Source organism: Sciurus carolinensis, chromosome 7 (assembly GCF_902686445.1).
Source record: "Sciurus carolinensis chromosome 7, mSciCar1.2, whole genome shotgun sequence".
In the NCBI taxonomy this organism is placed as follows: domain Eukaryota; kingdom Metazoa; phylum Chordata; class Mammalia; order Rodentia; family Sciuridae; genus Sciurus; species Sciurus carolinensis.
This window is the reverse complement of record NC_062219.1, coordinates 121,521,976-121,548,987: the sequence shown is the minus strand read 5'-3', so window position 1 is coordinate 121,548,987 and position 27,012 is coordinate 121,521,976. Positions and strand designations below refer to the sequence as shown.

Here is a 27,012-nt window from a genome sequence, read left to right as displayed (position 1 = left end):
CCTTAGAGTCTGGCCTATAACATTCTCGTGGAGTCAGATCTATCAGCCCATCACAGCACCATTTGGGTACTGGTGAAGGACTGAAGGCCACCACAATGACAGGGGTTCCTGGGAGAAGGAGAGGTCACACTGCCAGACAGGAAGCCAGAGAGTAGTTCCAGAGTCCCTCTTTATAACAACCCCTCACAGAACAAACTAGGGGTCCTAGGAGGACTTATTTATTTATTTATTTATTTAGGGTACTGGCAATTGAACTCAGGGGCACTCGACCACTGAGCCATGTCCCCAGCCCTAGTTTGTATTTTATTGAGAGACAGGGTCTCACTGAGCGGCTTAGTGCCTCACTTTTGCTGAGGCTGACTTTGAATTTTCTCAGCCTCCGGAGCCACTGGGATTACAGTTGTGGATCCGGGAAGACTCTTTTAATCCTTCTGAGGACAGTTCCCAGTGGACCTTCCACTAGTCCACACCTCTTAAAGGTCCCCCTGCCTCAACATCACCACACTCAAGACTGAAATTCCAACATGAACCCTGGGACAAACCACATTCAACCATAGCACCAACAAAATCTGTCCAAAAAGTGGAAAGCTTTTGCCTCTGAGAATGAGGAGGAAGAGGAGGGGACTGAAGGCTGATTTTTGTAGTAAATCTTGTAGAACTATTTGACTCTTCAAATTATACCCAGAATATAACTTTGTTAAAAATTAAAATTGAAGAGGCTTGGAGGAGGGGATCTGGGAGAAACCCAAGCAGAACACTCTCTCAGAGGTCCTTGGGTGAAGCTGGGTTCTAGGGCAGAGAGGGGAGTCAACTTCTCATTGTACAAGACAGATGACATGTTTAATATCTGTAGGAGGGAACCCCCATGAACAGGGGGAACTTGACTATATGGAAGAGAAGGTAACTGTTGAAATCTATTCTCAAAGAGACTGTTCTTATAAATGAGAACAATTTTTTTTTGAGTAAAGGACTATTTACCTTGAAACTAGAATGGGAAAAAATGTGACCATAAGGGCAGACATATAATCTAAAAAAGGAATTTTTTTTGTGTGTGGTACTTGGAATTGAACCCAGGTGGTGCTGGGGATTGAACCCAGGGCCTTGTGCTTGAGAGGCAAGCACTCTACCAACTGAGCTATCTCCCCAGCCCCCCAGGAAAGTTCTACCACTGAGCTACATACCCCAGCTCCACCCTTTATATATTTAGAGACAGGGTCTCACTAAATTGCTGTCCTTGAATTTGTGATCCTCCTGCCTCAGACTTCCGAGTAGCTGGAATTACAGGTGTGGGTCACTGCACCCCACTAAATAACATACACCCTTTTTTTTTCTGGTCCTGGGGATTGAACCCAGGGTGCTTGACCACTGAACTAGATCCCCAGACCTTCTTATTTTCTATTTTGAGACAGGGCCTCACTGAGGGTGTTGCTAAATTGTCAATGCTGGCCCCAAACTTGCAATCCTTCTGCCCCAGCCTCCCAAGTCACTAGGATTACAGGCATGCACCACTTTGTATCCTAAAAAACTTTTTTTTTTCTCTCTTCAATGTGGGACAACTTTTATTATACAAGAAAGCCTAGATGCTGCAGGAGCCCTGCCAGAGGATGCAGCATTCAGCCAAAATTGGAATGTAATGTGGGAAGGAAGAGAGTGGGAATCGCTTCTGGGACATGAAAGGGAGACTTGAGTATAGAAGGAGGACCGGAACAGGGTGCTTTGTGGTTATGCCACAAGTTTTCATGATGGCAAAGGTACTGGTTGAGAATTTTGAAGATGGCAACATTTATGATAGAGAATTTTCTGTCCTTATCCTCAGGCATTTGCTTTTCACTGCTTTCCCACATAAGATGAATAAAACCCACAAACTCCAATACCATGAACATAAGAGAACCTCTTTGTGTGAAATTGTCCTTGGGATCTCAGCCAACACATCCTCCTTCTCTTCCTTGTTCTCATGCTCTTCCTGGAGCACAGGATGCAGCCCACTGACCTGCCCATCAGTCTCCTGGCTCTGACCCACATGGTGATGATGCTGACCAAGGTCCTCATAACTACAGACATTTGAAGATCTCAGGGTTTCGGGGATGAAACCACAGGCAACTCAGCTTTCTACGTGTCCAGGCTGATGAGGGGCTTCTTCATTTGTGTCACCTGCTGACTGGGTGTCCTCTGGGTGGTCCCCCGTATCCCCAGAATCTCCTGCTTGGCAAAGTTCAGACATAAATTGTCCTATCACAACTGCGTTGCTTTGGCATTTTCTAAGATTCCAGTACACTCCTTAGTACTCGCTCCTTAGCTGCATTGCTGGGAACACCAATGAAACCTCAACCCTTCTGTTTTTGTCCTGGTTCTGTTCTGTTTCAGTCCTCCGTCAACTCTTCAGGCATATATGTCATCATAGCAGTATTCCGGGATGGTTTCCTCATTAGGCTCAGGACCCTCGTGGGTGGGTATATGGTGAACCTCTTCTGCAGGCTTACGAGGTAGTCCCAGCACCTTCACATCACCAGCATGTCTATAAAAGCATCACCAGATCCATCCTGTTCCTCATGGGTTTCTTTGTGCTCATGTGCTTTGTGGATAGCATTATGTCCTCCTCAAGAATTATGTGGAAAGTGAGGCATTTCATCATTGTGCCCAGATGTTTGTGGTCAGTGGGTTTGCCACAGTCAGCACTGAGGTCCTCATCAGCACTGAAAAACATATCATTAACTTCTTGAAATCTGAATATACGGAAAGTCCACAGCATCCGTGGGAGGAAGGGACTAAGGAAGGCTGCGCCCTGGCGTCTTCAGCCTCCCTTCGTTGCCTAACTGTATAATTGGAGAAACTGAGGCTCCCAACGGAAGAACCTGAGGTAACATTTTGGGGCCAAGGGCCCAATGGCCCTGCTTCCCTGCTGGGTCCACAGTGACTTCTGACAGGATTTCCAGATATACACGCCTCTCCCGCCTCCCTTCGCCTCCTGTGGACATCCTCCCTAAAAAACTTTTAATTATTTCTAGAAATTTTGAATTGTTCAAAAATTTTTTGAATTGTTCTGGGTAATATGTGTATAGTGAAAAAAATCATACTCCTTTTGATTCAAAAGGTATTTTAATGAATTTATTAAGCATTAGGGCATATGAGAGAACAACCTCCAACGATGCATGAACTTTCAAGCAAAAGATCAGCAGAGATCAGGGAATGCTGGGAGAGAATCTGGTGTCTTCTGAGAACCAGCCAAATCTTTCTCTGAGGACACCCGTCATCTCTGATGTGGGGCTCAACGGGCACATTTGTACAGCAGGATTTTTGTCCCTTACTCTAAACACATTGGACTGGGATGTACATCTACCCCAAGTTTGGCCAGTCATTTACTTTTCCAAGAATTTGCAATAGTGACAGGGAGACACATCTCTGTGGGTGGTGAGGGCTGAGATGATAAACCCAGGAGCTATAGTGTGAATGTGTCAGCTGAAAGGGACCGTCAGCCCACAGAGAGAATGGGACTCACATGCAGAACATATGGATCAGTGAGAGCATGAAATGGGCTGCTCCGGGTTCTGCTGGCTTTTCGATTCTGAGTTCTGTTCCCATGAGACCTGGCTAAACCGACCCTTGGGTTCTGTGTGCCACCCCTGTGTCCTTAAGGTAAGTATTCTCTAATTGCATGTGGTCACTTTAAGAGGGTCTCTGTTACTGGCAAACAAAATCCTTGACTAAGACACTTCCATTAGAGTCTTCCGGTCATTGATTTCCCCCAACTTCTTCTCCTTTAAGAACTCCGTCATGTCCCCATCAGCACTTAGAGTCTTTCTTTTCTAGGACCAAATATTCACAATTCAAACCCCCATCTTGCCTTTTCACTTGATCAACTATGATACCCTAACAGACCCAGGTTCTCCAGAAAGCCTTCCTGGCCCAACTCAGACCTCAGGATCTCCCTCCACTGACTCCCAGTAGCATGGACTATCAAGGGGTCCCATGTACGGCCCACAGCCCAGTCCAGGATGGCTGCATGAGAACCATCTGTAGCGTGTTAAAAATTAAAGAGTCATTATCACTGCTCCTCCACCCCTGAGATGCTAATCCAGTAGGTGCTAATCTACCTGTACTTTTTAAAGACTCCTTCTTTAGTGCATTCTAGTTTGAAAACCACTAATCTGTGTCACTTATTTGGTCCTTGACACAAACTACCTTATATGGCTATTTATCTCTTTATGTTTCTAATTTCATTCACAGTTAACTAACCTCTCCCAGGCACATGTTTAGCAGTGCTCAGGTTTGGAAGTGCCCCTCCCCTCTTACCAGATGTGTTGCAGATCTACTCTGCTACCCCACTACCAAATATGACTGACCCCATGGAGGGAAGTGGCCTTCTAATCTAAGTCTTACGTGCTTCTTTGTCATGCCTGGGATCATAGGGATTGTAGAAAAAGGACATGACATTGTAGATCATAGGTGCACTCCTCTTCATACAGAGGACTCCCAGATAGGCAGAATCCCCAGGAACCTTTCCTCTCCCCGTGCCCTTCAGAACTGTCACTTTTTAAGGCACTTGCAATGCATAGGATACTCTGTATCCCACTCAGGGAAATCTGAATTCAGGAGGCAAATTTCATGAAGCCCTTGTGAAATGCCCAAAGGGAGCAGGACACAGCTGGACCAGACTGAGGATGACTCCCACCAATATGTTGTCACTCAGACTCCCTCTTCAGGTCCCAGCATCCCTCACACCCTGGGAGCATTGGTCAAGAACTAAAGAGAACACAGAGCAAACACCATTGGAGAATTTAGTGCTGCCTGTCAGAGCTTTGGGCAGAGCAAGAATATGTGTTTGTGCTGGGGTAGGAAGGGGAGCTGGCTGTGCCCCACAGGCATAAGTGCTGAGGTCAGAAAGGAGGTGACCTCTAAGACAGAGGTTGATGCCATTCAGAGTCAGCACAGGGGAATGTGCTTCGTAGACTGTGGCGCCAAGGAAGCAAAAGCTGTAAGAAATCTGCGAGGAATCCATACGGCGTCCCCCACAGTCTGTCTTTCTCAGAAGGGTTGTTACCTGAAGTAGCAAACGCCATGTGACCAAGACTGTTCAAGCTCATCATTCTAGGTTCCTATATTTGGGTGCCCACCTCCCCCAAACTCCCTCACCCCACTCCTGCTGTTCTATTCCCTCCCAACCGAGATCTCATTTCCTGTCCCCACTCCCCAACTGTCCTGCCCCCATCCCCAGACTCCAATGTTTCTGCACCTGGGAGCACTGGACTTGCATGTCCCTGTGATGATGAAGATGGTGCCCATGAGGAAGCCCATCAGGCCAGTGGCCAGACCCAGGGCACAGATTAGGGTCTCTGTGGTATCTGGTGGTGGGATTGGCACCTGGGGCTCTGGGAGAGAAAGGAAGGGTCAGGGGGCATAGCACAGTGATTCTGGAGGGAAGGAAACAGGCCTGAGCAGGGGGCTGGAGGGGGGCTCCGTACCCCAGTGTGTGAGGAGCGGCTCCTCCAGGCCCCAGTGCTCCACCTTGCAGTCGTAGACATCATCTGCTGAAGGCACAAAGGTCAGGTAAGAGAACTTGCGGAACAAGTGGTCAGGCTGGGAGTAGAAGCTGGTCTGGGCTGCTCCCTCAGTGACGGTTCGACCATTGCGCAGCCAGGTGACGTTGATCACGGGAGGGAAGATGTTGTCCACGATGCAGATGAGGATGTTGGGCTCGCCCAGCTCCACTCGAGACTTGGGGAGCACAGTCACCCTTGGAGACACTAAGAGGAACGAAGCTCTGAATCTCAAAGGCTCATCCCTTACAGCTGGGCCTTATTAGAACTAGGATTAAGGGACACTTCTTCCCACTTAGACATCTGCAGGCAGGGGGTGCCCTGGGATGATAGCCACTAGGCCAGAGGGGAGGAAAACCGGGGTAAGGGGAGGCTGGGGAGGGGGAGGATGCTGACTGAGGGGTCTGGAAGACCTAGAGCTTCCAGGGAAAGGAGGGGGCTGGCTGAGAACTTGTGCCAGAGTGAGGGAGGCCAGGGAAGGGGGAGAAGCTTCTCTATTTCCTGCTTCGCTGGATGGGGGCAGGGCAGGTACCACTGGTGGCTCTGGTGTGATTGGAACGTTCCACCAGGACATCCAGATGGGCTCTGATCATGGCGATGCTGGCCAGTCCATTCTGTGGGTCAAAGTGCGCGAAATCGCCAAATTCAGGCAGTCGCCACACAACCTCCCCATTCTTCAGGTCCACAGAGAACAGTTGGTCCCCATCGAATTCATGGGTGAACTGGCCTGAGGAATCATAAGACTGGAAGAAGGCTGGTCCATAGGAGCCCATGTGGTCAGCTGTATTGGGTGAGGACAGGGCCAGGAGAAAGGAGAAAAGGTATCAGCCTCATCCATGATACATGATGTGTGGAGTCTCAGCCTGAGCCCCATCCTGGGTCATGTGGGGACAGAGTCTTATTCTGACAGTGAGCTGGCCCTTGGGGAATGGAAGGACTGCAGAAGGAAAGAAGAGAGACAACATGCTCATGCCCAGCACTCCATGGGTACATTCCGGCAGAACAGACTAGGAAGAGGAGAAGCTGCCCAAGATGGTGCTTAGATTTTCTAAAGTTAAATCTTAGCCAGTCGTTTGCTCTGGTTATGCTGTCAGGTCCTGGGTGTGAGATGGTGAGTTGGGGCAGCAATGGTTAAGGACAAGAGCAGAAGTGGGGCCTTCACTACAGGGGTGTCGTGTAGGTGAGGGTCAGGGAAATGGGCACTGACTGGCAGGAGCAAGAATTAAGATCCGTGACACAGAGACTAGGGGGATCAATGAAGAGCGCGAGGCATTGCAAGGAGCACTGGACAGGAGCTCAAGGTTGAGGTCCCAACTTTTCCATCTCAGAGAAACATGGTGGACACGTCTTGTCCCATAACTAAGTGCAGTTTCCTGTAAATTAGGGGACAGGCCTTAATAGGTAAGAGTCCTTAGAACTCTACAGTTATTTGTTGAACACTGAGGGAGTACTGTGTGCCCAGCACAAAGCCAGGCCAAGGAAATAAAGACAAAGGAAAGCCATGTCTGGACACAGTGAGTGTTAAGTGCTGCAACAGAGCTGGCCTAGCGTGGACATGTTCCAAGCCAGGGAGTGGTAGAGAGCCAGGGTGCTGGACAGCAGTCGGGTGGGTCTCAGAAAGGAGGAAGGAATGGGGAAGAATCTGAATGAAAAAAAAAGCCCAAAGGAGGCCTTGCTCAGCAGACTGAGCTGCACCTTTTCTAGGTCTACAATGGTGCCATAGAGGTGAGAGGGACTTGGGCTGGAGGGTTGGGGATTTCTAGGTGGAGGAAGTTGCCCACAAACCAGAGAGTGACAGGAACACTCATCCTCTATGTTTTCTCCCTAAATCTCCTCTGCACCCTGGGGCCCTCAGCACTCACCCTTGATGGCCCCTGCTTTCTGGGGACAGAGGAGGGTCAGCAGGGTGTGCAGTCCCAGGACCAGCCCAGCACGGAGGGCCATTGCCCTCTGGGGCTTTAACCAAGTAAGCCTCGATCTGTGGGGCATAAAGGAACGAAACGGAGGCAAATAAAACAGAATCTAGTTAGCGGGAGACCCTTACTATATGCAGCCAATCAGAGCAGTTATCTGAGGTCATGTAGCTGTTGCTGGGTAAAGAAGTGAAAAGCCTGGTAGAGAAGGTAGAGGAAGTCACTGGGCCCCTGTGCCGGAGGCTAGGTCCACAGGGGAGTTGAGAGGAAGTTTCTGCTTGAGAGGATGAGAGGCCTGGACCCACTAACTCCTTCAAGAAAGAATGTGTAATGGCTTCATCTAAAGCAAAGCCAGAAACATCTACAGATTGTTGTGAGGAGGGCAGAGGGTACTGGTGATCTCCACTTGTCCCTCTTGGTCCCTTAGCACCCTCCACACTGCCCAGATGCTGAGCCATGTGGGCTGCATCCACCTGGCCTTTGCTTCCTAGCTGGGCTCTCTCTGCCAGTGGGAGGCATTTGTAAGACTTAGTGCAATAATAAAAATATAGAACTACCTGTCTACCCAGGTGAAGAAATCTAACCAAATCTCCAAAGGCCAAAGATTCTGTCAAAGATTCTGCAGTAAATGATTTTTAACCTGGAGGGATCAGAGAAATCACCTGAGTCTGTAGTTCCAAACCTGGCTACATATGAGAGTCACCTGGGGAGTTTAAAAATACAGATCCCTGATCAACTTCAGTGTCCATCAACACTGGATAAAACAATGGATGGATAAAAAAAAATGTGGTATATGTACAATGGAATATTTTTCAATCATAAAAAGATAGAATCCTGTCATTTGAGGCAACAGGGATGAACCTAGAGGATATTATGTTAAGTGAAATAAGTCAGGCACAGAAAGACAAATGCCACATGCACTCACTCATATGTGGAAGCCAAAAGGGCTAATCTCATAGAAGTAGAGAGTGGAATGGATGTTCCCAGAGGCTGGGAAGGGTGGGGGAGGGAAAGGAGAGGGATGGTTGTATTAATCATTCAGGGCTACAGTTGAATAACAGAAATAACCTTTTAAAAATTAATTTTTTTTATTGGAAAACAAATATACAACTTGGAATGGATTTGAGTCAGATTGTGCCATAAGCAGATTTTCTTTAAGTGGCTAAACAAAGTTTAAAAAGCAAGAAACAATAAAAGAAAATGTTTGTGGTACAAGACCAGCAGTACAAGAAAATGTGTACGAGTACCTGGGTAATACACCCGTTTTGCAATAGTGCAACTTTTAAGTACATATTGTTGACACGGTCCATGCAGAGTTACAACCCCACACTTCAACAACAACGTGCTGACATTCCTAAAGAAAACTACTTTTAAAAAAGGCATAACCCAGCGGTTCCCTCATTTGACCAACTCCATCTAAAGTTTGGATGTGCAGAAGGACTTAGATACATCCAGAGTAGCAACATGCAACATGTTACTTGATCAATTATCTGAAATAAGGATTCAGGACAATGACAGTAAGATAAGGAAGAAAACATGGGGGAATGAAGTCCTAATTACCATACGCACATTTTTTTTTGACATCAGGGGGGAAACCTTTTACAGATAAGTTACAAAGAAAAGACAAATAAACGATTTTATACAAGCAATTTAACACATTCTGCACAATGTTTTCACCTTGCCGTCTTCACCTTGCCTCGCACAAACTCTTCACAGTTTACTTGACCATCACCATCAGTATCTGCTTCTCTGATCATTTCATCAACCCCTTCATCTGTTAACTTCTCTCCAAGGATTGTCATCACATGGCGAAGCTCTGCTGCCCTAACACAGCCATTGCCATCCTCATCAGACACATGGATGCTTCTCTAATTTCTTCTGCACTGTCTGTGTCTTTGATGTTTTTTGCCATCATTGTGAGAAATTCAGGGAAGTCAATTGTACCATTACCATCAACATCTACTTCATCAATCATGGCCCGTAATACATGTTCTGTGGGATTCTGCCCAAGAGACCTCATTACAGTTCCCAATTCCTTTATTGTTATAGTTCCATCACCATCCTTGTCAAATAGTGAAAAAGCTTCTCTGGGGGCTGGGATTGTGGCTCAGTGGTAGAGTGCTTATCCAGAACACTCAAGGCAATGGGTTCGATCCCCAGCACCACATTTAAAAAAAAAAAAAAAACTAAATAAACAAAATAAAGCTATTGTGTCCCTCTAACAACTAAACATATTAAAGAAAGAAAATAAAAGGCTTCTCTGAATTCTGCACTCTGCTCTTCAGTCAGTTGGTCAGCCATGCTGCAAGCGCTTCCAAGTGGTTTCCAAGACGCGATCACACAACCACTGGGCTCACCCGCTCCACTCGGTCTCCAGAGATAACTTTTAATGTTCTATAACACAATAGATAACTATGGCTGACAATGATTAAGTACATATTTCAAAATAGCTAGCAGTGAAGATTATGAATGTTTACAACACAAAGAAATGATGAATGTTTGAGGTGATGGACTGCTAACCATCCTGACTTGATCATTATGCATTACATACATGTATCAAAATATCAGACCTTGCCTCATAAATATGTATAATTATTAAGTGTTAATTAAAAGAATTAAAATCCACACCTTACTTCAAGTTTATCTGCTATTCAAAAAAGTACAGGTTCCTGGGTTCCATCGTGAATGAGAATAGCCTCTGCAAGGGTGGAGCCAGGGGCCTCTGTTCTCAGCGTGCTCACTGGGGATTCCCAGGCAGCCTGTGGCCCACCTTCTGATTCAAACTGCCCAATGCCCTTTCCTCCAGGTATAAGGGATTCCTCATGAGGAGAGCAAACCACCGATTCTGACTCCAAATTAACCAAAGTACAGCTACTACTGGACTGGCGTGGGGGGCACAGTTTATGGGGATCCTAACCTAGTTCTTTTTGTTTCCATTCCTGAATGTCTGGAATAATACCCAGCACACAGCGGGCACTCAGTAGATATTTGTGCGTGGATGAATGAATGAATCTCCTCACTGCTTCAGTTCTATCCTGGTTAGATCCCTACAAACCTTTGTCTCCTCTCCAGTAGGGCAGGAGCTGGAGCCCTGGGACAATGGGACAATAGATGGGTAAGTCATGGAAAAATCATGACTGTGGTTGCTTTGCTTAGTAACTATTGGATGTTGGGTGTTCTTATTTCAGAATATATGGAGATTTCTAAAGTGTAATTTTTTGTTACTAACTTAAAACTTAACCACAGGATAATCCCAGAACCTTGTCCTTAAAATGCATCTTCTTTGATGTTTATTGATGCTAGCTTTATGGCTAGGTGTGGGGAAGCCATCCTTATCTACACAGAACCAGACTTGGTTGAGCCATGGGACACTGAGACCTGACTCCCAGGAACTGGCAGCCATGGAGGACTGTCCCAGATTGCCAGGGGGTATGTGGCCCTGTGTGGGAGTGGTTCACTGTCTGGGTCTGGTTATATGATAGTTTCCTGAGAAAATGTCTCCCCTAACTCCACCCCATCCTGTTCATCACGGAGGAGGCCCTCCCGGTCATGCCCCCCTTTACCTGTGTGACTGTAAATAAAGGAGTGGTGGCTACTCCATCTTGTTAGAGGCCAGATCTGGTATGGCCAGACCGGTCACACTCCTTCTCATTTAATAAGAGTACTGGCTCTTGTGTGTTTATTGATTAGATAAGTTTATGGGTAATTGATTGATTTACAGCCAACATCGTCCTCCGGCAGTTAACCCTTTTCTCATCCACGTGGGACGTGGCTGAAAACCCCCAACAATTGAACATGTGATCAATTTTTTTAAAGGTTTCACATCTGCTTTAATTAATAGGGTGCAGAATTTTATACATGTGCATGTTTATTGCACATGTTGATTTTGTCCTTCAAATCTATCATATCTTTCCTTCTCTTGGGACAGGCTTATAAGTAACTAAGAGTGCTGTATTTTAAATTTCTAACTTTTCAATTTGTTTCTATTTTTAAAATCAAATTTTCCCTCTAGGAAAATGAGGTTATGAGGTTAGGTGTCGAGGTGCTTCCTTTTGGGAATTATTACAGTCTTGGCGAACTGAGTCTTCCTAATTTGTCCTGACAGTCATTCTATCTTAAAGTCTGTCTTGTCTGATAATAATATAGCTATATAGCTTTCTTGGGTTAGTTTTTGTTTGCTTTATCTTTTTCTATCCTTTTGTTTTTATTTTTTCTGCACACTTAAGCTTTAAATGTAGCCCTTGTAAATATTAAAAAGGCAGATTTTGTTTTTATTTAGTTATTTGTGACTTGGTACAGGGAATTTAACCCAGCGGTGCTTAAACACTGGGCCACATCCCCAGTCCTTTTTGTTTTTTATTTTAGGACAGGGTCTTGCTAAGTTATCTAGGGCCTTGCTAAGTTTTTGGAGGTTGGCTCTGAACTCATGATCCTCCTGCCTCAGCCCCTGGAGTAGCTGGGATCACAGGCAAGTACCTGTAATCAAACTGATATTTTTTTTTAAATATGGGAACAACATTATTTATTTATTTATTTATTTTTAATTCATTTTTATTGCAAACAAATAACAAATCTTGTTTCTGTTTGTACATGAAGTAGAGGCATACTATTTGTGTAATCATACATTTACCTAGGGTAATAGTTTTTGATTCATTCTGTTATGTTTTTTCTCCCCCCCACCCCTCCCACCCCTCTTATCCCTCTATAGAGTCCCTCCTTCCTCCATTCTTCCCCCCTTCCCACCCCCTATATGTGTCATCATCCGCTTATCAGTGAGATCATTTTCAAACTGATAGTTAAACAATTAAATTCACTCTGATAATCTCTGTCTTGTGCTGGGGATTCGATCAACCCATATACCAGTCAAAGTGAGTCAACTTGCTTCTGAAACAAACCCTGAAGTTTCAGTGGTTTAACAAAACTGAGGTTTATACTTTTAACCTGTGTGCACTTCAGGGTAGATTGTAGCTCTATAGCTCCCCTCCACTAAGTGCCTCATGCACCCAGGCTAGTCCAGCTTGCACCTCCAGGATCTGCAAGAACTTTGCTTCTAGCCTTGCAGGTAAAAGAGAGGGGCCAGGGAAGGCATAGCTATTCCTGAGGCTTTGGATCAGAAGTTACATGCTATCTCTGCTCACATTTTGTTGTATTCTGTCAAGAAGTGAACAATGACCCCACCAAGGTTCACAGGGGCTGGAAGCATGCATATCAGTTGGGTATAATGGTTTGGTGAACTCATGGCACTGCCTTTCCCGCATCAATGATATTTATTGTGATTATTGACGTTTTTGGAGTTGTTTCTAATACTTTGATACTTCTGTATTTTAAGTTTTCTTTTTAGTTTGTTGCTGTTCTATTATCCATACCTTCCCAATCTTCTGTCTAACCAGATAGGAAATTTAGTATGCTCTCAAATTCATTTACATACTTTCTCTCTTCTTCAGTAAAGTGTTTAATCAATTTTACTCCTGAAAATTTTCTTTGATTATAATATTGCTTCCAAACATATTTTAAATATGGGCATTTGTATGGGAAACTTATGAAACCTTGTATACTTGAGAATTTTTTTATACTATCATTTTAAGAAATTTTTAATTGACACATAATAATTGTACATATTTATTGGGTGCAGTGTGTGATAATTCAATGTATGTACACAAAGCATTATGATCAAATTAGGTTAAAAGTTTAATTGTATATTAAATTCTAAGTTTGAAGTTTTTTTCCTTTAATTCTCCCCATCCACCTAGTACTGGGGATTGAACTCAAGGATGCTTTACCAGTGAGTTACATCCCCGTATATTAAATATTATATTTAAACTTATATTTAAAAATATAAGTTTAAATTTAAACTTATTTATTCATTTGTAGTACTTGGGATTTAATCCAGGGATGTTCTACCACTGAGTTATACCCCCGGTCCTTTTAATTTTTTATTTTGAGACAAGGTCTCATTAAATTGCCTAGGCTGGACTCAGACTTTCAATCCTCCTGCCTCAGCCTCCAGAATAGCTGGGATACAGGCCTGCACACCACATCTGGCTCTCTTTACTATTTTAGTATTGTCAGTCCAACATTTTTTTTTTCCACATCCAGTATTGCAGTTAGGAAATCTGCATTTCATGCTGCAATCTTTTAGAATTTTCTCATAGTCTTTGACAATTTAAAATTTTGCTACATTGTATATAAAGTGGGGTTTTCCTTCTCTGTGTGTAGGGTGAGTCCTCTGTATTTGTTAACACAAGAAACTGATCCCTTTTCTCTATTTTCTTCTGTATTTTTTTTTTTTTTTTTTTGGTTTTGGAACTCACTCACATTTGTATATGTCTCCAGTCATCTCTCTTGACCTTTATTTTATTTTTTAAATATTTTTTTAGGGGCTGGGGAGATAGCTCAGCTGGTAGAGTGCTTGCCTTGCAAGCATAAGACCCTGAGTTCGATCCCCAGTACGGTAAACTAAAAAAAAAAAAAATATATATATATATATATATATATTTTTTTTTTTTTAGTTGTCAGTGGACCTTTATTTTATTTATATGTGGTGCTGAGAATTGAACCCAGTGCCTTATGCATGCTGGGCAAGTGCTCTACCACTGAGCCATAACCCCAGCCCTTTCTTTATTTTCAATTTCTTTTTTTCTTCCTTCTTCTATTTGGGACAATTCTTTGGTGTAGTTCTCCAATTTACACATTTGCTTTTCAGTTTCTCTCTCTCACTACTTATTCCACTGATGTGGTTTTTATTTTGACTATTATATTTTTCACACCTAGAACTTCTATGTTGTTCTTCCTATGTTGTCCTGTGTTTTTTCGTTGTACAATAGCTTCTCTTGGTTTTTTATGCCCATTTTAAATAGCAGGTCTATATTTTCTAACACTTCTTTTGAGGACACATGGGCCTGTTTGGTGGTTTTCTTTTCCAGTGTTGGTATTCTCTAAAGGTCTTGTGATTTTGACCCCTGAGGGCCCATCTCTGTCAGTGTCATGTGTTTAAAGAAAAGGAAGGCCTGGCTGGAGTCCTAGGCCAGCACAAAACCACGATTACCACCCTTTTGGTGGCACTTCACCATGTGATGCTCCAGGTCAGCACTTCAGGATAAGGAGCACTGGGAGGGGCGGTTGTTGTTATCTTAGCCCCCAGCCCCAGAGCTGGTAGCTGGGACAGTGTAGAAGTGAGTGACTACAGCAGGCAGTTGTGACTGGCTGTGCCCTTCTCCTCCCTCCTCCAGCGAGGATTTCAGCCCTGCTTTTCTCCCCATCCATCCAAGCTGTACAAGCAACCAGGATCTTCTCATTGCTTTTGCAGCCTGAAAGAAGCAATGCTTGCCAAGGCCAGTACTGGGAGGGGCCTCTAGTGAATCTTTACCGACTCACAGCCGCCCACCTGTCCATCAGTGGAAAACACCTCTCAGTCTCCCTTGGGGTCCTACTGTTTTCTCTCTGTGGTTTCTCTGAGATTGCTTTATAGAACTGGGAACCAAAAAACGAATGCCAGTTTATCCCGACAGAAAGCAGGTCTCCAGTATTTTCTTGAGTCTTAGTATATGACCTGTGTTCCCTTCTCAAGAGAGAGCCCTTGTGAGAAGGTGCCATGGTTTATTACATATGTGCTGCGCAATCCCCCCTCCCCACCTTAAATGCTAAGAAGATAATTAATAATTTTTTATCAAATAAACAAAATAGATTAATGCAGTTTAAAATAAAAAGTGAACACCTTTGAGTCTGTGGAGAGACTTTCCAATTGTGGGGCAAACAGATTCAACAGATGGCCAACTAATGCGTCTACTTTCTGAAAATATACAAACTCAGTTACTCTAAATTGTCTCAAATGCTGACTTCAAGGTGAAGTTGGATCTATCATGTTCTCTGGAGCATGACAAGTTGAGCTAATGTTAGGAGGTGTATTAGTCATTGGATCAATATTTATTGAACACCTACTATGTCTTGGTCACTGTGTCTTGCACTGGGGATGCAGAGAGGAGCAGAAGAACCCTTTCCTCTAGGGCTAAACTGTCCAATACAGTAGCCACCAGCCATGTGTGACTCCTGAACACTCGCCATGTGGTTGTCAAGATGTTCAACAAGCATAACACACTGGAATTTGAAGATATGTGTGTGTGTGTGTGTGTGTGTAAAATCTCATTAATAATTTGTACATTGATTAATGTTTGACAGTATCTTGGATCTATGGGGTTTGAAATATATATTAAATTAATTTGATCTGTTTCTTATTACTTTTTAATGGGGCTACTAGAAATTTTGAAAAGGAATTATGTGGCTACCATTTTATTTCTATTGAACAGTGTTGCTCCTGGTTGGCTACAAACTGACCACTCCTATTTTTTCCTTCTTCAATTCTTGCCAACTTGCCAGGTTTGGGGGTACTTTCCTGTTGTTACCTAGAGATTCCATTAGAGGGCGATCTTACCACACAATGGTTCAATCCTCCAGCTTAGACCCAACTATTTGGTATGTGCACATATGTATCTATTTTATTTTGCTTTAAGGACTCTGCTAGTCTCTGAGACAACCATTATGGTTCCTATCATCACGGATATTTCAACCTATCATGGAAATCTGTACACAGAACTAAATATGATGTGAAAGGAACAAAGCCCGTTATGTATATGTAAAATATACATGTTCTTATGTCTTCAATTTCCTAAGGTCATCCTTTCCATAGTAACTAAGTATCTCTAGTGTCCAACCCGCATAACTGCAGGAAGTCAAGTGGTCCAGTACTTTCCCCAAATTTCTGAACTCCTGGACAGAGAAGAGCGTGCCTGCTTACCTGTGCCAGGTAGTCGACGTCTCACCTGCTCCAGCCTCCTACGCCGGGTCCGCCATTGTGGTCATTTTGAGGAAGTTCTTACGACAGTAGTTTTGTTCTTTGTCATCATCACTTTGCAGGCTCCGGACTTGCGCTGTGCTGCTGGGAGAAGCTCACTTCCCGTGGAACTTTCCCTTCCCATCTTCTCACTTCTCTAAATTCCAGACCCCCAATCTCTTCTTCCCAGGAAGAAACCGAAAATTCTAAGCTAAAAATACTATTTCTATTCATTTGTAGATCATCTCAAATCTGCACATTAAAATTCATCTACGCACTGCAGGGAGCGGTGGCCCACCTGTAATCCCAGCAGCTCAGAAGGCTGAGGCAGGGGGACCTCACGTTCAAAGTCAGCCTCAGCAACTTAGCAAAGATCCTGTCTCAAAGTAAAAAGCAAAAAGAGTTAGGGATGTGACTCAGTGGTAAAGCACCCTCGTGTTAAATCTCCAGTACCAAAAAGAACAAAACTAAACTAAACTAAACTAAAACTTAATCTGTGAAAAAGTTCCTATTTGATATATATATATATATATATATATATATATATATATAATGAGAATATTTATATATATATTCTCATTAAACCACAGAGAGCAACGGTGATGATAAGAAAACCCCTATACTGCTACACTGATCATTTGGTCATTTTTTAAAATATTAGATTATACATTTAGGTCTAGATGTAGCTCTTCCCATTTAAAGAAGTATTTCTAAAAAAATTTATCTTATTCTTGGAAAAGGCAGAGTCTTTCAGGTTTCTTGTCTTTTTCTCCTTTTGGAACGATGTCTGGGTGGGACAGAGGGTAAACTTACAGAATGCGATGGCTCTGGGACACTGTCCCTGGCTGGCATTTTCTGATGGTTCTCTTCTTCCAGTGCCACCCTGGTCACTGGCCTCAGCCGTCTCTTGCTCAATCACCAGAGCTTCTGCGGCTGGTCCAATTTGTGATCAATTCTCCCTGCAAGGGCAGGGAAGCCCAGCCACTTCACCCTGCCCGTAGACCCCTGTGTGGCTGGGTTCTTGCTGTGTAGCCCTTAGGTCTTGCTGGGACTGTGGCCTGATCCTTGCCCAACAATCAGGGCAGTGACCCTACTGCCCCTCTCCACGGTCACCCTGGAAGTTTATTTACTAAAGACAAACTCACTAAAAATCAGTCCACTAAAGGACCAACTAATCAGAAATGAATTCACCAGATGATCAGTTTTCCAATTTTATCAATTTATCAGAAATTTGACACTTTAAAGTATCTGTCATTTTATATTTATGTTGGTTTTATAGTTTTTGGAGATTTATGACAATTTTTAATAAATTAGTTTTCCTTTTGTCTTCATGGTAGCTTTTAAAGGAAGAGTCAGTCTGTCAGATGTTAGGATTGCAAGGAGAAGATTGGTAGTGGTGGTAGTTTTTTAATCTCCCCAAATGTCTCACAAAAATGGAGGGTGCAGTTGGGATAGCAAAGGAAAATGCCCACCTTTGCCCAACCAGGTTTAAAGCATCCCACAGGAGCCTGTGGGTTCGACCGCTATGTGGAGGTACAGAGGGGTGAAAAGGAAAGCTCTGGTGTTTTGAGATCTCAGGACACAGGAACGGCCGATGAATGGCCACCCAGAGAGAAGCTGGCCTCAGTCTCGAATGACTCCTCACCAAGGAGCTGTAGGAAGCAAGCCTTCTAGGATTTCAGAAGCCCCCCTCTCTTGCCAATGTCTGACTTCCAGGACTGTAACTTTGCCACAGCTGTCGATACTCTGTTTTGGAATACTGTTTCTCCTTGGAATTCTGTGATAAAAATCCTAATTTCCCTAAAGACAATGACTATTTCTGGGTGAATAGGTATAAGGCAGTATTCAAAGATGTGTGAAAGGGAAAAATCAAGACCTTTAGCAAATTAATATTTTTATAAACACATGTCCATATGCTTCACAGAGACACGTGAAATTCTACCCCTCTCTACTGGCTTTGAGTATTTCAGTCATCACAAAAAGCCATCCAGGCACAATGGTGCACACCTGTAGTCCCAACTACTCGGAAGGCTGAGGCGGGAGGATCAAAGTAAGCCACAGCGAGTTATCAAGATCCTGTCTTAAGATAAAATTAAAAAGGACTGGGAATGTAGCAAGCATGAGGCTCTGGGTTCAATCCCAGTTCTAGAAAAAAAGGAAAAATTAAAATAAAAACAATTTTAAAAATTAAAATAAAAAATAATGATTATATCATTAAGAGAGATTAGTGACACGCTTGTGGGAGTGAGTTCTCACTCTCATAGTCTGGATTAGTTACTAACCATAGCAGATTGTTCCAAGCAAGGCTGCTCTTCTGCTGGCTTCTTCCTCATGTACACGCTTGCCCTTCCATTTTCTGCAATGAGTTGAAATAACACAAGGCTCTTCCCAACACTGTGTCCTTGAACTTTCCAGCCTCCAGAACCAGGAGCCAAAAAAGCTTTTCCTTTATAAATTACCAGGTCTCAGTTATTCTGTTACAGCAACAGAAAATGGACTAAGATACAATACAGACTCTTTTAATCCAGTAACCTGGCCTTCAAACCATTTATAGGGAGTAAAATCAAACAATTTCCACTCCTCAGGGCCAAAATTTAATTTTTCTAGGTATCTCTTCTTTCTCTAATATTTATCTTGGCTATTCTTTCCATCTCCATACAATCGCTTTTCTGCGATCACAATTTTCACCTGATCCAATTAAAAATCAAAAGATATTTCAATAGCTTTGTGTGGTAGCTAATCTATTATAAAATATTTATATTCTTAGTTGTGCAGATTTATTGTGGAATCACAAATGTTTTACATATTTGATCTTTCCCAAAAGCAAAATATTTGTTCATTTTATATTGGTTTTTACCTATATGTGGTGCTTCCTTGATGATAATAAGCAGTTTATAAGAATAAAACCCATCTCCTTCCCCTCAAGCCGATTCCCCAGTCTGTCAGCTGCAGGCCCTTCCTGGGAACTCAGTCTGCCGGACACAAATGACATTTCCAGATCCACACTGCCCATTGGTTCGCTAGGGAATAGAGAAAGTCGTCAGTGGAGAAGTAAGAGCCCCCCCTAGAAACCTCCTTCACGAAGTTGCCCAGGTTCTGCTTTCAATTTCCTGTCACATGCAAACTACCCCAGAAAGCAGCAGCCCCTCCCTGAAACCACTTCCACACTTTCTCAGCAGGCTGTGTCTTGCTCCCTGGAAAGTTTTGTGAGCAAACTGTTCTCCTCCTTTCTTGGTGGAAATGATCTCTGTTGTTGTTTCTGAGTTTCTAAACTTCTTTCATTTATGTAGCTTTCATTCTAAAAGACAACCTAACTGTGTTGGGGTTTGGGGGAGCTAGAAAGTTATAAGCTTGTGAAAAATCAAAGACCACAGAAAAAGTTAAAGCTGCCCAGGAGGGTTTGATTGCTGATTAAATTCCATGGCAATCCATTGCTAGTCCTCTGCAAAAGAAGTTTGACCCTGAGCTGAACTTCAGACTCAAAGGAGAGTCCTGTGTAGGGGATTTCATAAACAAAGCAATTTCTTTCATCACATTGAGCTGCATATCTTCCCTCTCACCGTTTGCAGCACAGTGTGGACCAGGCAGGCTCCCAGGAGGCCATTCAGGCCAAGAGGTCCCTAGAGAATCTCAAACTCTTTGTCTAAGGGTCAGGCCAGTCCTGGCAACTGAGAAGGAAACATTGCTACCAACAACCTGAATGGGTCCCAGAAAGAAACAGGCCAGGTGTCCATGCGTGGAATAAAATCATGTGACTCCAGGCAGAGTGACCAGGGAGAGGCAAGCAGAACAATTCCAAAAGCTCACACGGGGTTCAACTTGTAGAGTTACCGTGGAGAAATCTGTCCTTCTGTTTTGTTTTTGCTTAAAGAAACCCTGTGCTTAGAGCAAAATCTCTAAGGGCGTGATTTTTCTCGAGAGGGGATGTTTGGCAATGTCAGCAAACATTTTTGGTTGTCACACTGGGAGGAAGGGAGTACTACTGGGATCTACTGGGTAGAAGCCAGGACACTGCTACACATCCCACAACGCACGGGACAGCCCCCACTACACGCAATTATTCAGTCCCAAATATGAATAGTTCCATGGTTAGGAAACCATAGTGTTAGGTCAAGCTTCTGCAAAGTGCAGTCATTATTATTTGCAAATTCAGTTATTCCAGGAGCTCTCCCTCTGCTATGAACACAATCGTGCCCCCCCACACCCTCCCAACTTCGTACAGTGTTTTAACCTTAACCCCCAACATGACTGTATTTGGAGATAGGGCCTTTAAATAGGTAATTAAAGTTAAATGAGGTCGTAAAGGTGGGACCCTAGCCAATGGGACTGGTGTCCTTACAAGAGAAAGTTGTACCAAGAGCAGGAGAGCACAGAGGGGCGTCCACATGAGGACAGTGACGAAGCCACCTTCTCAGGTCCCAGGCAGGGGCCTCAGAATGAAATCCGCCTTGCCTGGACCTGGATCTTAGACTGGTAGCCCCCAGAACTATGAGAAAACACATTTCTGCTGTTCAAGCCACCCAGCCTGTGGTGCTTGTCCTGGTGGCTCCGGCAGGCTAGCACCCGCCTCGCTTTCCTTCCCACACCTCCTCACTCCCTAAGTTTCCATTGAAATCTAGGTACTGACACACACCCCTCCAGGGGCTGTGGCTGTGGGTTTACTTTGCTGTGTTTTGTTTTTAGCTGATGGTGTGTGGTGATGTTTCTGGAATCTCTGCTCCCACGGGTGGCTCTACTGACTGCTCCCTGATGTGACACGGCGGCTCTGAGTCTGACTCTACCCTCACTTTCCCCAACTGTGGAAGCCACGTCCTTCCCATCAGGCCCATTCAGGGACCTTCCCAGAACACTAATCAGGTGCTCAGCTTTCCCCAGCTCTATGTACACGTGAAAAAGACCCTAGCTCTCCATGACTGCAGATTCCACTTCTCCAAATCCAAGAGACTCTCAGAAATAGATCACTCTTCTTCAAGAACCAGGGGTTTTAGTTTATATGCAAATGGTTCAGAAAATAAATATGGATGGATGAAAGAGGAAATAAAAAGTAAACATGAAAAACAAAAGGGGTTTGGCTTACTCTTCCATCCTTCTTCCTCTCTCTTCTGCTTACTGAAACCCAGGGCCATGACCATCTACGTACAGAATGTCTATCTGCTGGAAACAAGTGATGCTGCTTTGTCACTTCCCATTGGCTGAAGAGAAAGCTGTCTAAAGAGGGAAACAAGGCTCTGCTCAACATCTCCTCCTTTAACCCCCCTACTCCCAAGTCCTGTCTTGTCTTTTCTGTTCTACCTCTTTTCCCAGGAACAGGGCTGTCTGTTGGCTACATGATCCTACCTTGAAGGAAGGAACCCAGAGGAAAGGATTTGGGGAATTGGAGCCAGATAAGCAATCGTGGGACTAGTAGTTGGGTTGAAGGAAACAGATGTCCACACTTCCCTAATGCCAGCTTTGATTGCCCATCACAGAGAGGTTGAGCTCTGACTCCAATAAATGCAACCCGGTTGGCAGCATTGGGTTGAGAACTAGATGAGCAAGAGATCATTGAATTCAGATTTTTATTATTTTATTATTTTAAAATTTTGCACACTGGGAATTGATCTCAGGGTGCTTTACCACTAAACTACATCCCCAGCCCTTTTTATTTTTTATTTTGGGACAGGGCTCACTAAGTTGTCCAGGCTGGCCTTTAGCTTGCAATCTTTCTGCCTTGGCTTACTGAGTAGCTAGAATTACGGGTGTGCACCATCATACCCAGTTGCAACTGGATCAGAACTTTCATTTCCCACTTTTTTTGGGGGAGAGCTACCAGGAATTGAACCCAGGGGCACTTAACCACTGAGCCACATCCCCAGCCCTTTTAATTTTTTATTTTGAGACAGGGCCTTGCTAAGTTGCTGAGGTTGGCTTTGAACTCCGGATCCTCCTGCCTCAGCCTCCTGAGTTGCTGGGATTACAGAAGGTGTGCACCACTGCACCAGGTCCCACATTTTGCGTGTGTGTGTGCATTGTAGTTGTACATAATGGGATTTGTTGTTACATATTCATGCATGCACACAAAATAACAATATAATTTAACAACATCATTCCAAGTATTTCTGCTTTTTCTTCCCTCCTCCCTCCCAAAGTCCCTTTCCTCTATTCTATTGATTTCCCTTCAATTTTCATGAAATTTCCCTCATCTGTCTTTTCCTTTTACCTCTCTAGCTTCCACATGTGAGAGAAAACATAAGATCCTTGACCTTCTGAGGTTCGCTTATTTCACTTAACATAATATTCTCAAGTTCCATCCATTTTCCTGCAAATGACCTAATTTAATTTTTCCTTATGGCTGAATAAAACTCCACTGTGCATATATATCACATTTTTCTTATCCACTCATCCATTGATGGGCACCTAGACTGGTTCCATAGTCTGGCTACAGTGAATTGTACTGCTATACACATGCTATAAACAAGGGTACACATGTATCACTACACTATGATGACTTTAATTCTTTAGGATAAATACCAAGGAGTGGGTCATATCTGATTTTTTGAGAAACTTCATACTGCTTTCTATAGTGACTGTGCTAATTTATAAACTCACTGACAGGGTGGAATATTCCTTTTTCTCCATATCTTCTCCAGAATTTATTATTGTTTGCATTCTTGATGACTGCCATTCTGACGGTGCAATATGAAATCTCAGTACAGTTTTGATTTGCTTTCTCCTAGTTCTTAATGGTGTTGAACGTTTTTTCATATATTTGTTGGTCATTTGAATTTCTTATTTTGAGAAGTATCTGCTTAATTCATTTGCCCATTTATTAACTGGGTTATTTGGTTTTTGGTGTTGAATTTTTTGAGTTCTTTATATAGTCTAGACATTAATCCTCTGTCAGAAGAGTGACCAGCAAAGACTTTCTCCCATTCTGTAGGTTCTCTCTTCACATTCTTAATTGTCTCCTTTGCTGTGCACAAGTCTTTTAATTTGATGCCATCCCATTAATTAACTCTTGGCATTATTTCCTCAGCCTTAGGGATCTTACTGAGAAAGTCGTTGCCCGTGCCTCTATGCTGGACGCTGCATTTTCTTCCAGGAGTTCATAGTTTCTGATTTAATTCCTAGGTCTTTGATCCATTTTGAGTAGATTTTTGTGCAGGGTGAGAGACAAGGGTCCAGTCTTATCCTTCAACATAAGGATAGCCAGCTTTCCCAGCACCATTTGTTCAAAAGGTTGTCTTTTCTCCAAGGTATGTTTTTGGCAGCTTTGTCAAGGATCAGATGAACGTATGGACCAGAAATTTTTTAAAAGGCTAGTAAAGGGTGAGGGTGGAGTAAAATAAATCAAATAGCCTCTATTTATATCACAGCAAACTCAAGCAATCCCTGTGTAAAAATCTTGAAGTTTCTGTAACTTGGCAACTTTACAATTCTTTTTAAAAGTTTCATTGAGATATAATTCACATACCTTACAATTCATTCAATTAAAGTGTAGAATTCACTGTTTTTTAGTATATTCACAGATACATGCAACCATCCCACATTCAATTTTAGAACATTTTTGTCACCCCCCAAAAACCCCATCATCACCCCTGATTATCCCATCCTCACCACCCCAAGCAATCTATTTTCTGTCTCTATATAATTCCCTATTCTGAATATTTCATATGAATTTAATAATATAATATGTGTTATTTTGTTACTGACTTCTTTCAACTGACATGGTGTTTTTAAGATTCTGTGTTGTACAATAATACTGGGTAACTTTAACATGCCTCTGTTACCACTGTATAGATCCTCAGCCAAAAACTATAGAACTAAGCTATAGAACTAAAAAATGCAATCGATAATTTAGACTTTACAGACATATATAGAATATTTCATCCATCAGTGACTGAATGCACTTTCTTCTTAGTGGCACACAGATCCTTCTCTAAAATAGACCATGTTATGTAAGCTGTCACATATGTTGGCATGCAATTTTAATACTACCTTAATATATTTTAGCATCTATAGGGTTATTTTGATAGCTCCCTTTCCATTGATATTAATTTTTGTATTCTTGCTTTTTTCTTGATTAGACTTGTTTGACTTTTATCAACTTTTAGCTCTATTAATTCTTCTCTATTTCATATATTTCTACTCCTACTATTATTTTTTCCTTCCTACTACCTACTTTGAAAATAATTTGATTGTTAATCTAGCTTCTTTCTGACACAAGTACTTTAAGTTATAAATGTTCATCTGAGTACTGTTTCATCCTAGAGATTCTGATATTTTAAGCTTTTATTATTGCTTAGTTCAAAGCTTTTTAATTTACTTTTTTGTGCTTTCTTCCTTGATCTGTGAGATATTTATAAGTGCAACTTAATTCTGAAGTAGTTGACATGTGGGACTGAGGTTCTACATATCATAAGGTGATTGATTTCTACTGCAATAAATCGTGCAGGAAACACAGTCTCCATGATCTCAAATTTTTTAAAAAAGTATGTGGAAATACTTTTTATATTGGTTGTATTGATTGGTTACATACATGTCAAACATGTCAAAACTGATCAAAATGTATACTTCAAATATGTGCACTTTATTGTACTTCAATTTTACCTCAATTAAACTATGGAAAAAAAAGAAATAAAAAAAGATTCTAGGTTGCAACATGACTGAATGATACTCTCTTATATGTATGTTGAATACCTGGATTTTGTTATCTTTCTTTAATGAGTGTTGGACTCTTGGGCTTTGTTTTAAACTTTGTCAGAAGAGTCTAGAGTGACCTCTACTCTAAGGAATATTTTAGTCCTAAATGATCAGTGAGAACCTTTTACTTCAGCTGATCAGTACTCAAATGCCTCATAGCCTGTGTGTGACTTTTGGGAATTGTTCTTTTTTACCTCTCCCTGGTCAGTCTCTGCCTAGATTTTACCCAATACCTGTGCTCCTTGGTATTCAGCAATGACTAAAAGGACTACTATACTGATTCCAGAACTTTCCTTCCTTCCTTCCTTCCTTCTTCCTTCCTTCCTTCCTTCCTTCCTTCCTTCCTTCCTTCCTTCCTTCCTTCCTTCCTTCTTCCCTTCCTTTCTCTTTTAGACAAGATCTCACTATATTGCTAAGACTGGCTTTCAACTCCTTGGCTCAAGCAAGTTTCCTGCCTCAACCTCCTGAGAAACCGTGACTAGAGGTATGTGCCACTCACCCCAAAGAATTCTTTTGTTGTTGCTTCATTTTAACATACCTTTCTTCTCTCTGGAACTCTGCCCTGCCCCAGAAATAATGGAATTGCTAAATCATATGGCAATTTCCTTCCTTCCTTCCTTCCTTCCTTCCTTCCTTCCTTCCTTCCTTCCTTCCTTCCTTCCTTCTTTCCTCCCTCCCTCCCTTCCTTCCTTCCTTCTTTTCCTTTCCTTTTTCTTCCTTTTTTTTTTTCTTTTTGGCACTTCCATACTGTTTTCCATAGTGGCTACAACATTTTGCATTTCAACACTTAGCGTGCCAGTGTTCCAATTTCTCCACATCCTCACCATACTTGCTACTTGGAGGGCCAGATTATCTTGTTTTGTTTTGTTTTGTAATGGTGGTAGGTGTAAGGTGACATCTCATAATGAGTGATGTGTAGAACATCTTTGCATATGCTTGTTGACAATTTGTTAATCTTCTTTGAAAAATTGTCTACTCAGTCTTCATCTGTATTTTTTAGCCAGTTTAATTTGATTTTTTAATTAACAAAAATAGGTTAATTTTTTTTCAACTGACAAAAACACTTTTATTTTGTACAACATGATGTTTTGACATTTGTGTACCTTGTGGAATGGCTAAGTTGAGCTAATTAACATGCGCTACCTTACATATTTATCATTTTTTGTAGTGAGAGCACTTAAAATCTACTGTCTTTGCAATTTTCAAAAATACAATGCATTGGAGCTGAAGAAATAGCTCCTTTTGGAGGGTGCTCGCCTAGCATGCACAAGGGCCGCGGTTCAAATCCCTGTAGCTTCAGAGAAGAAAAAAAAAATACAATGCATTGTCCTTGATTATAGTCACTGCACTGTACAGTAGATCTCTTGAACCTATTCTTATGATCTCATCAGAATTTTTTGTATCCATTGACCAACATCTCTTCAATCACCAACAAACACCCAGCCTCTGGTCACCACCTAGTTATTCTACTCTTTGTTTCACTGAGTTAAAAAAAAAAAATTTTAGGTTCTGCATATTAAGAGAAATTACATGGTATTTGTCTTGCTGTGTCTCACTGAATATGTCCTCTAGGTTCAACCATGTTGCTGTAAATGACAGGATCTCCTTTCTCAAGACCATTTCAAGACCTTTTTCAAGTAGTCCATGGTAAGTACCACATTTTCTTTATCCAATCATCCTTTGATGGACATTTAGGATGTTTCCATATCTTGATTATTATGACTAATACTGTAATGCACATGTAAAAATAAACATCTCTATGAAGTGCTGCTGTCATATTTTTTGCATATATATATTAAAAAGTAGTAACACCACTGGATCACATGGTAGTTTATTTTTAATACTTCAAGGAACCTTCATACTGTTCTCCATAATGCTATATCAACAATGTAAAAGGGTTCCCTTTTCTTCATACTCTTGCTAACACTTGCTATCTTTTTTATAGTAGGGTCCTAACAGGTGTGAAGCAATATCTCATTATACTTTAAATTTCAATTTCTGATGATTAGTGACACTGAGGATTCTTTCATATACCTGTTGGCCATTTGTATTTCAT

General features: G+C 42.4%; 1 protein-coding gene and 1 pseudogene across 1 annotated transcript; both read right to left on the bottom strand.

Annotated features, from left to right (window-relative positions):
* Window positions 1-3,084: 3,084 nt before the first annotated feature.
* LOC124988700 (HLA class II histocompatibility antigen, DO alpha chain) lies at window positions 3,085-7,526 on the bottom strand. The gene is made up of 5 exons (XM_047558402.1): window positions 7,397-7,526; window positions 6,067-6,315; window positions 5,460-5,741; window positions 5,231-5,366; window positions 3,085-5,038 (listed from the first exon to the last, which is right to left on the bottom strand). The coding sequence occupies exons 1-5, from the start codon at window positions 7,521-7,523 to the stop codon at window positions 5,035-5,037; spliced, it is 798 nt and encodes a 265-aa protein (XP_047414358.1). The 5' UTR covers window positions 7,524-7,526; the 3' UTR covers window positions 3,085-5,034.
* A 1,040-nt stretch (window positions 7,527-8,566) lies between these two features.
* LOC124988582 (calmodulin-like) lies at window positions 8,567-9,555 on the bottom strand (annotated as a pseudogene).
* Between the last annotated feature and the right edge of the window lie 17,457 nt (window positions 9,556-27,012).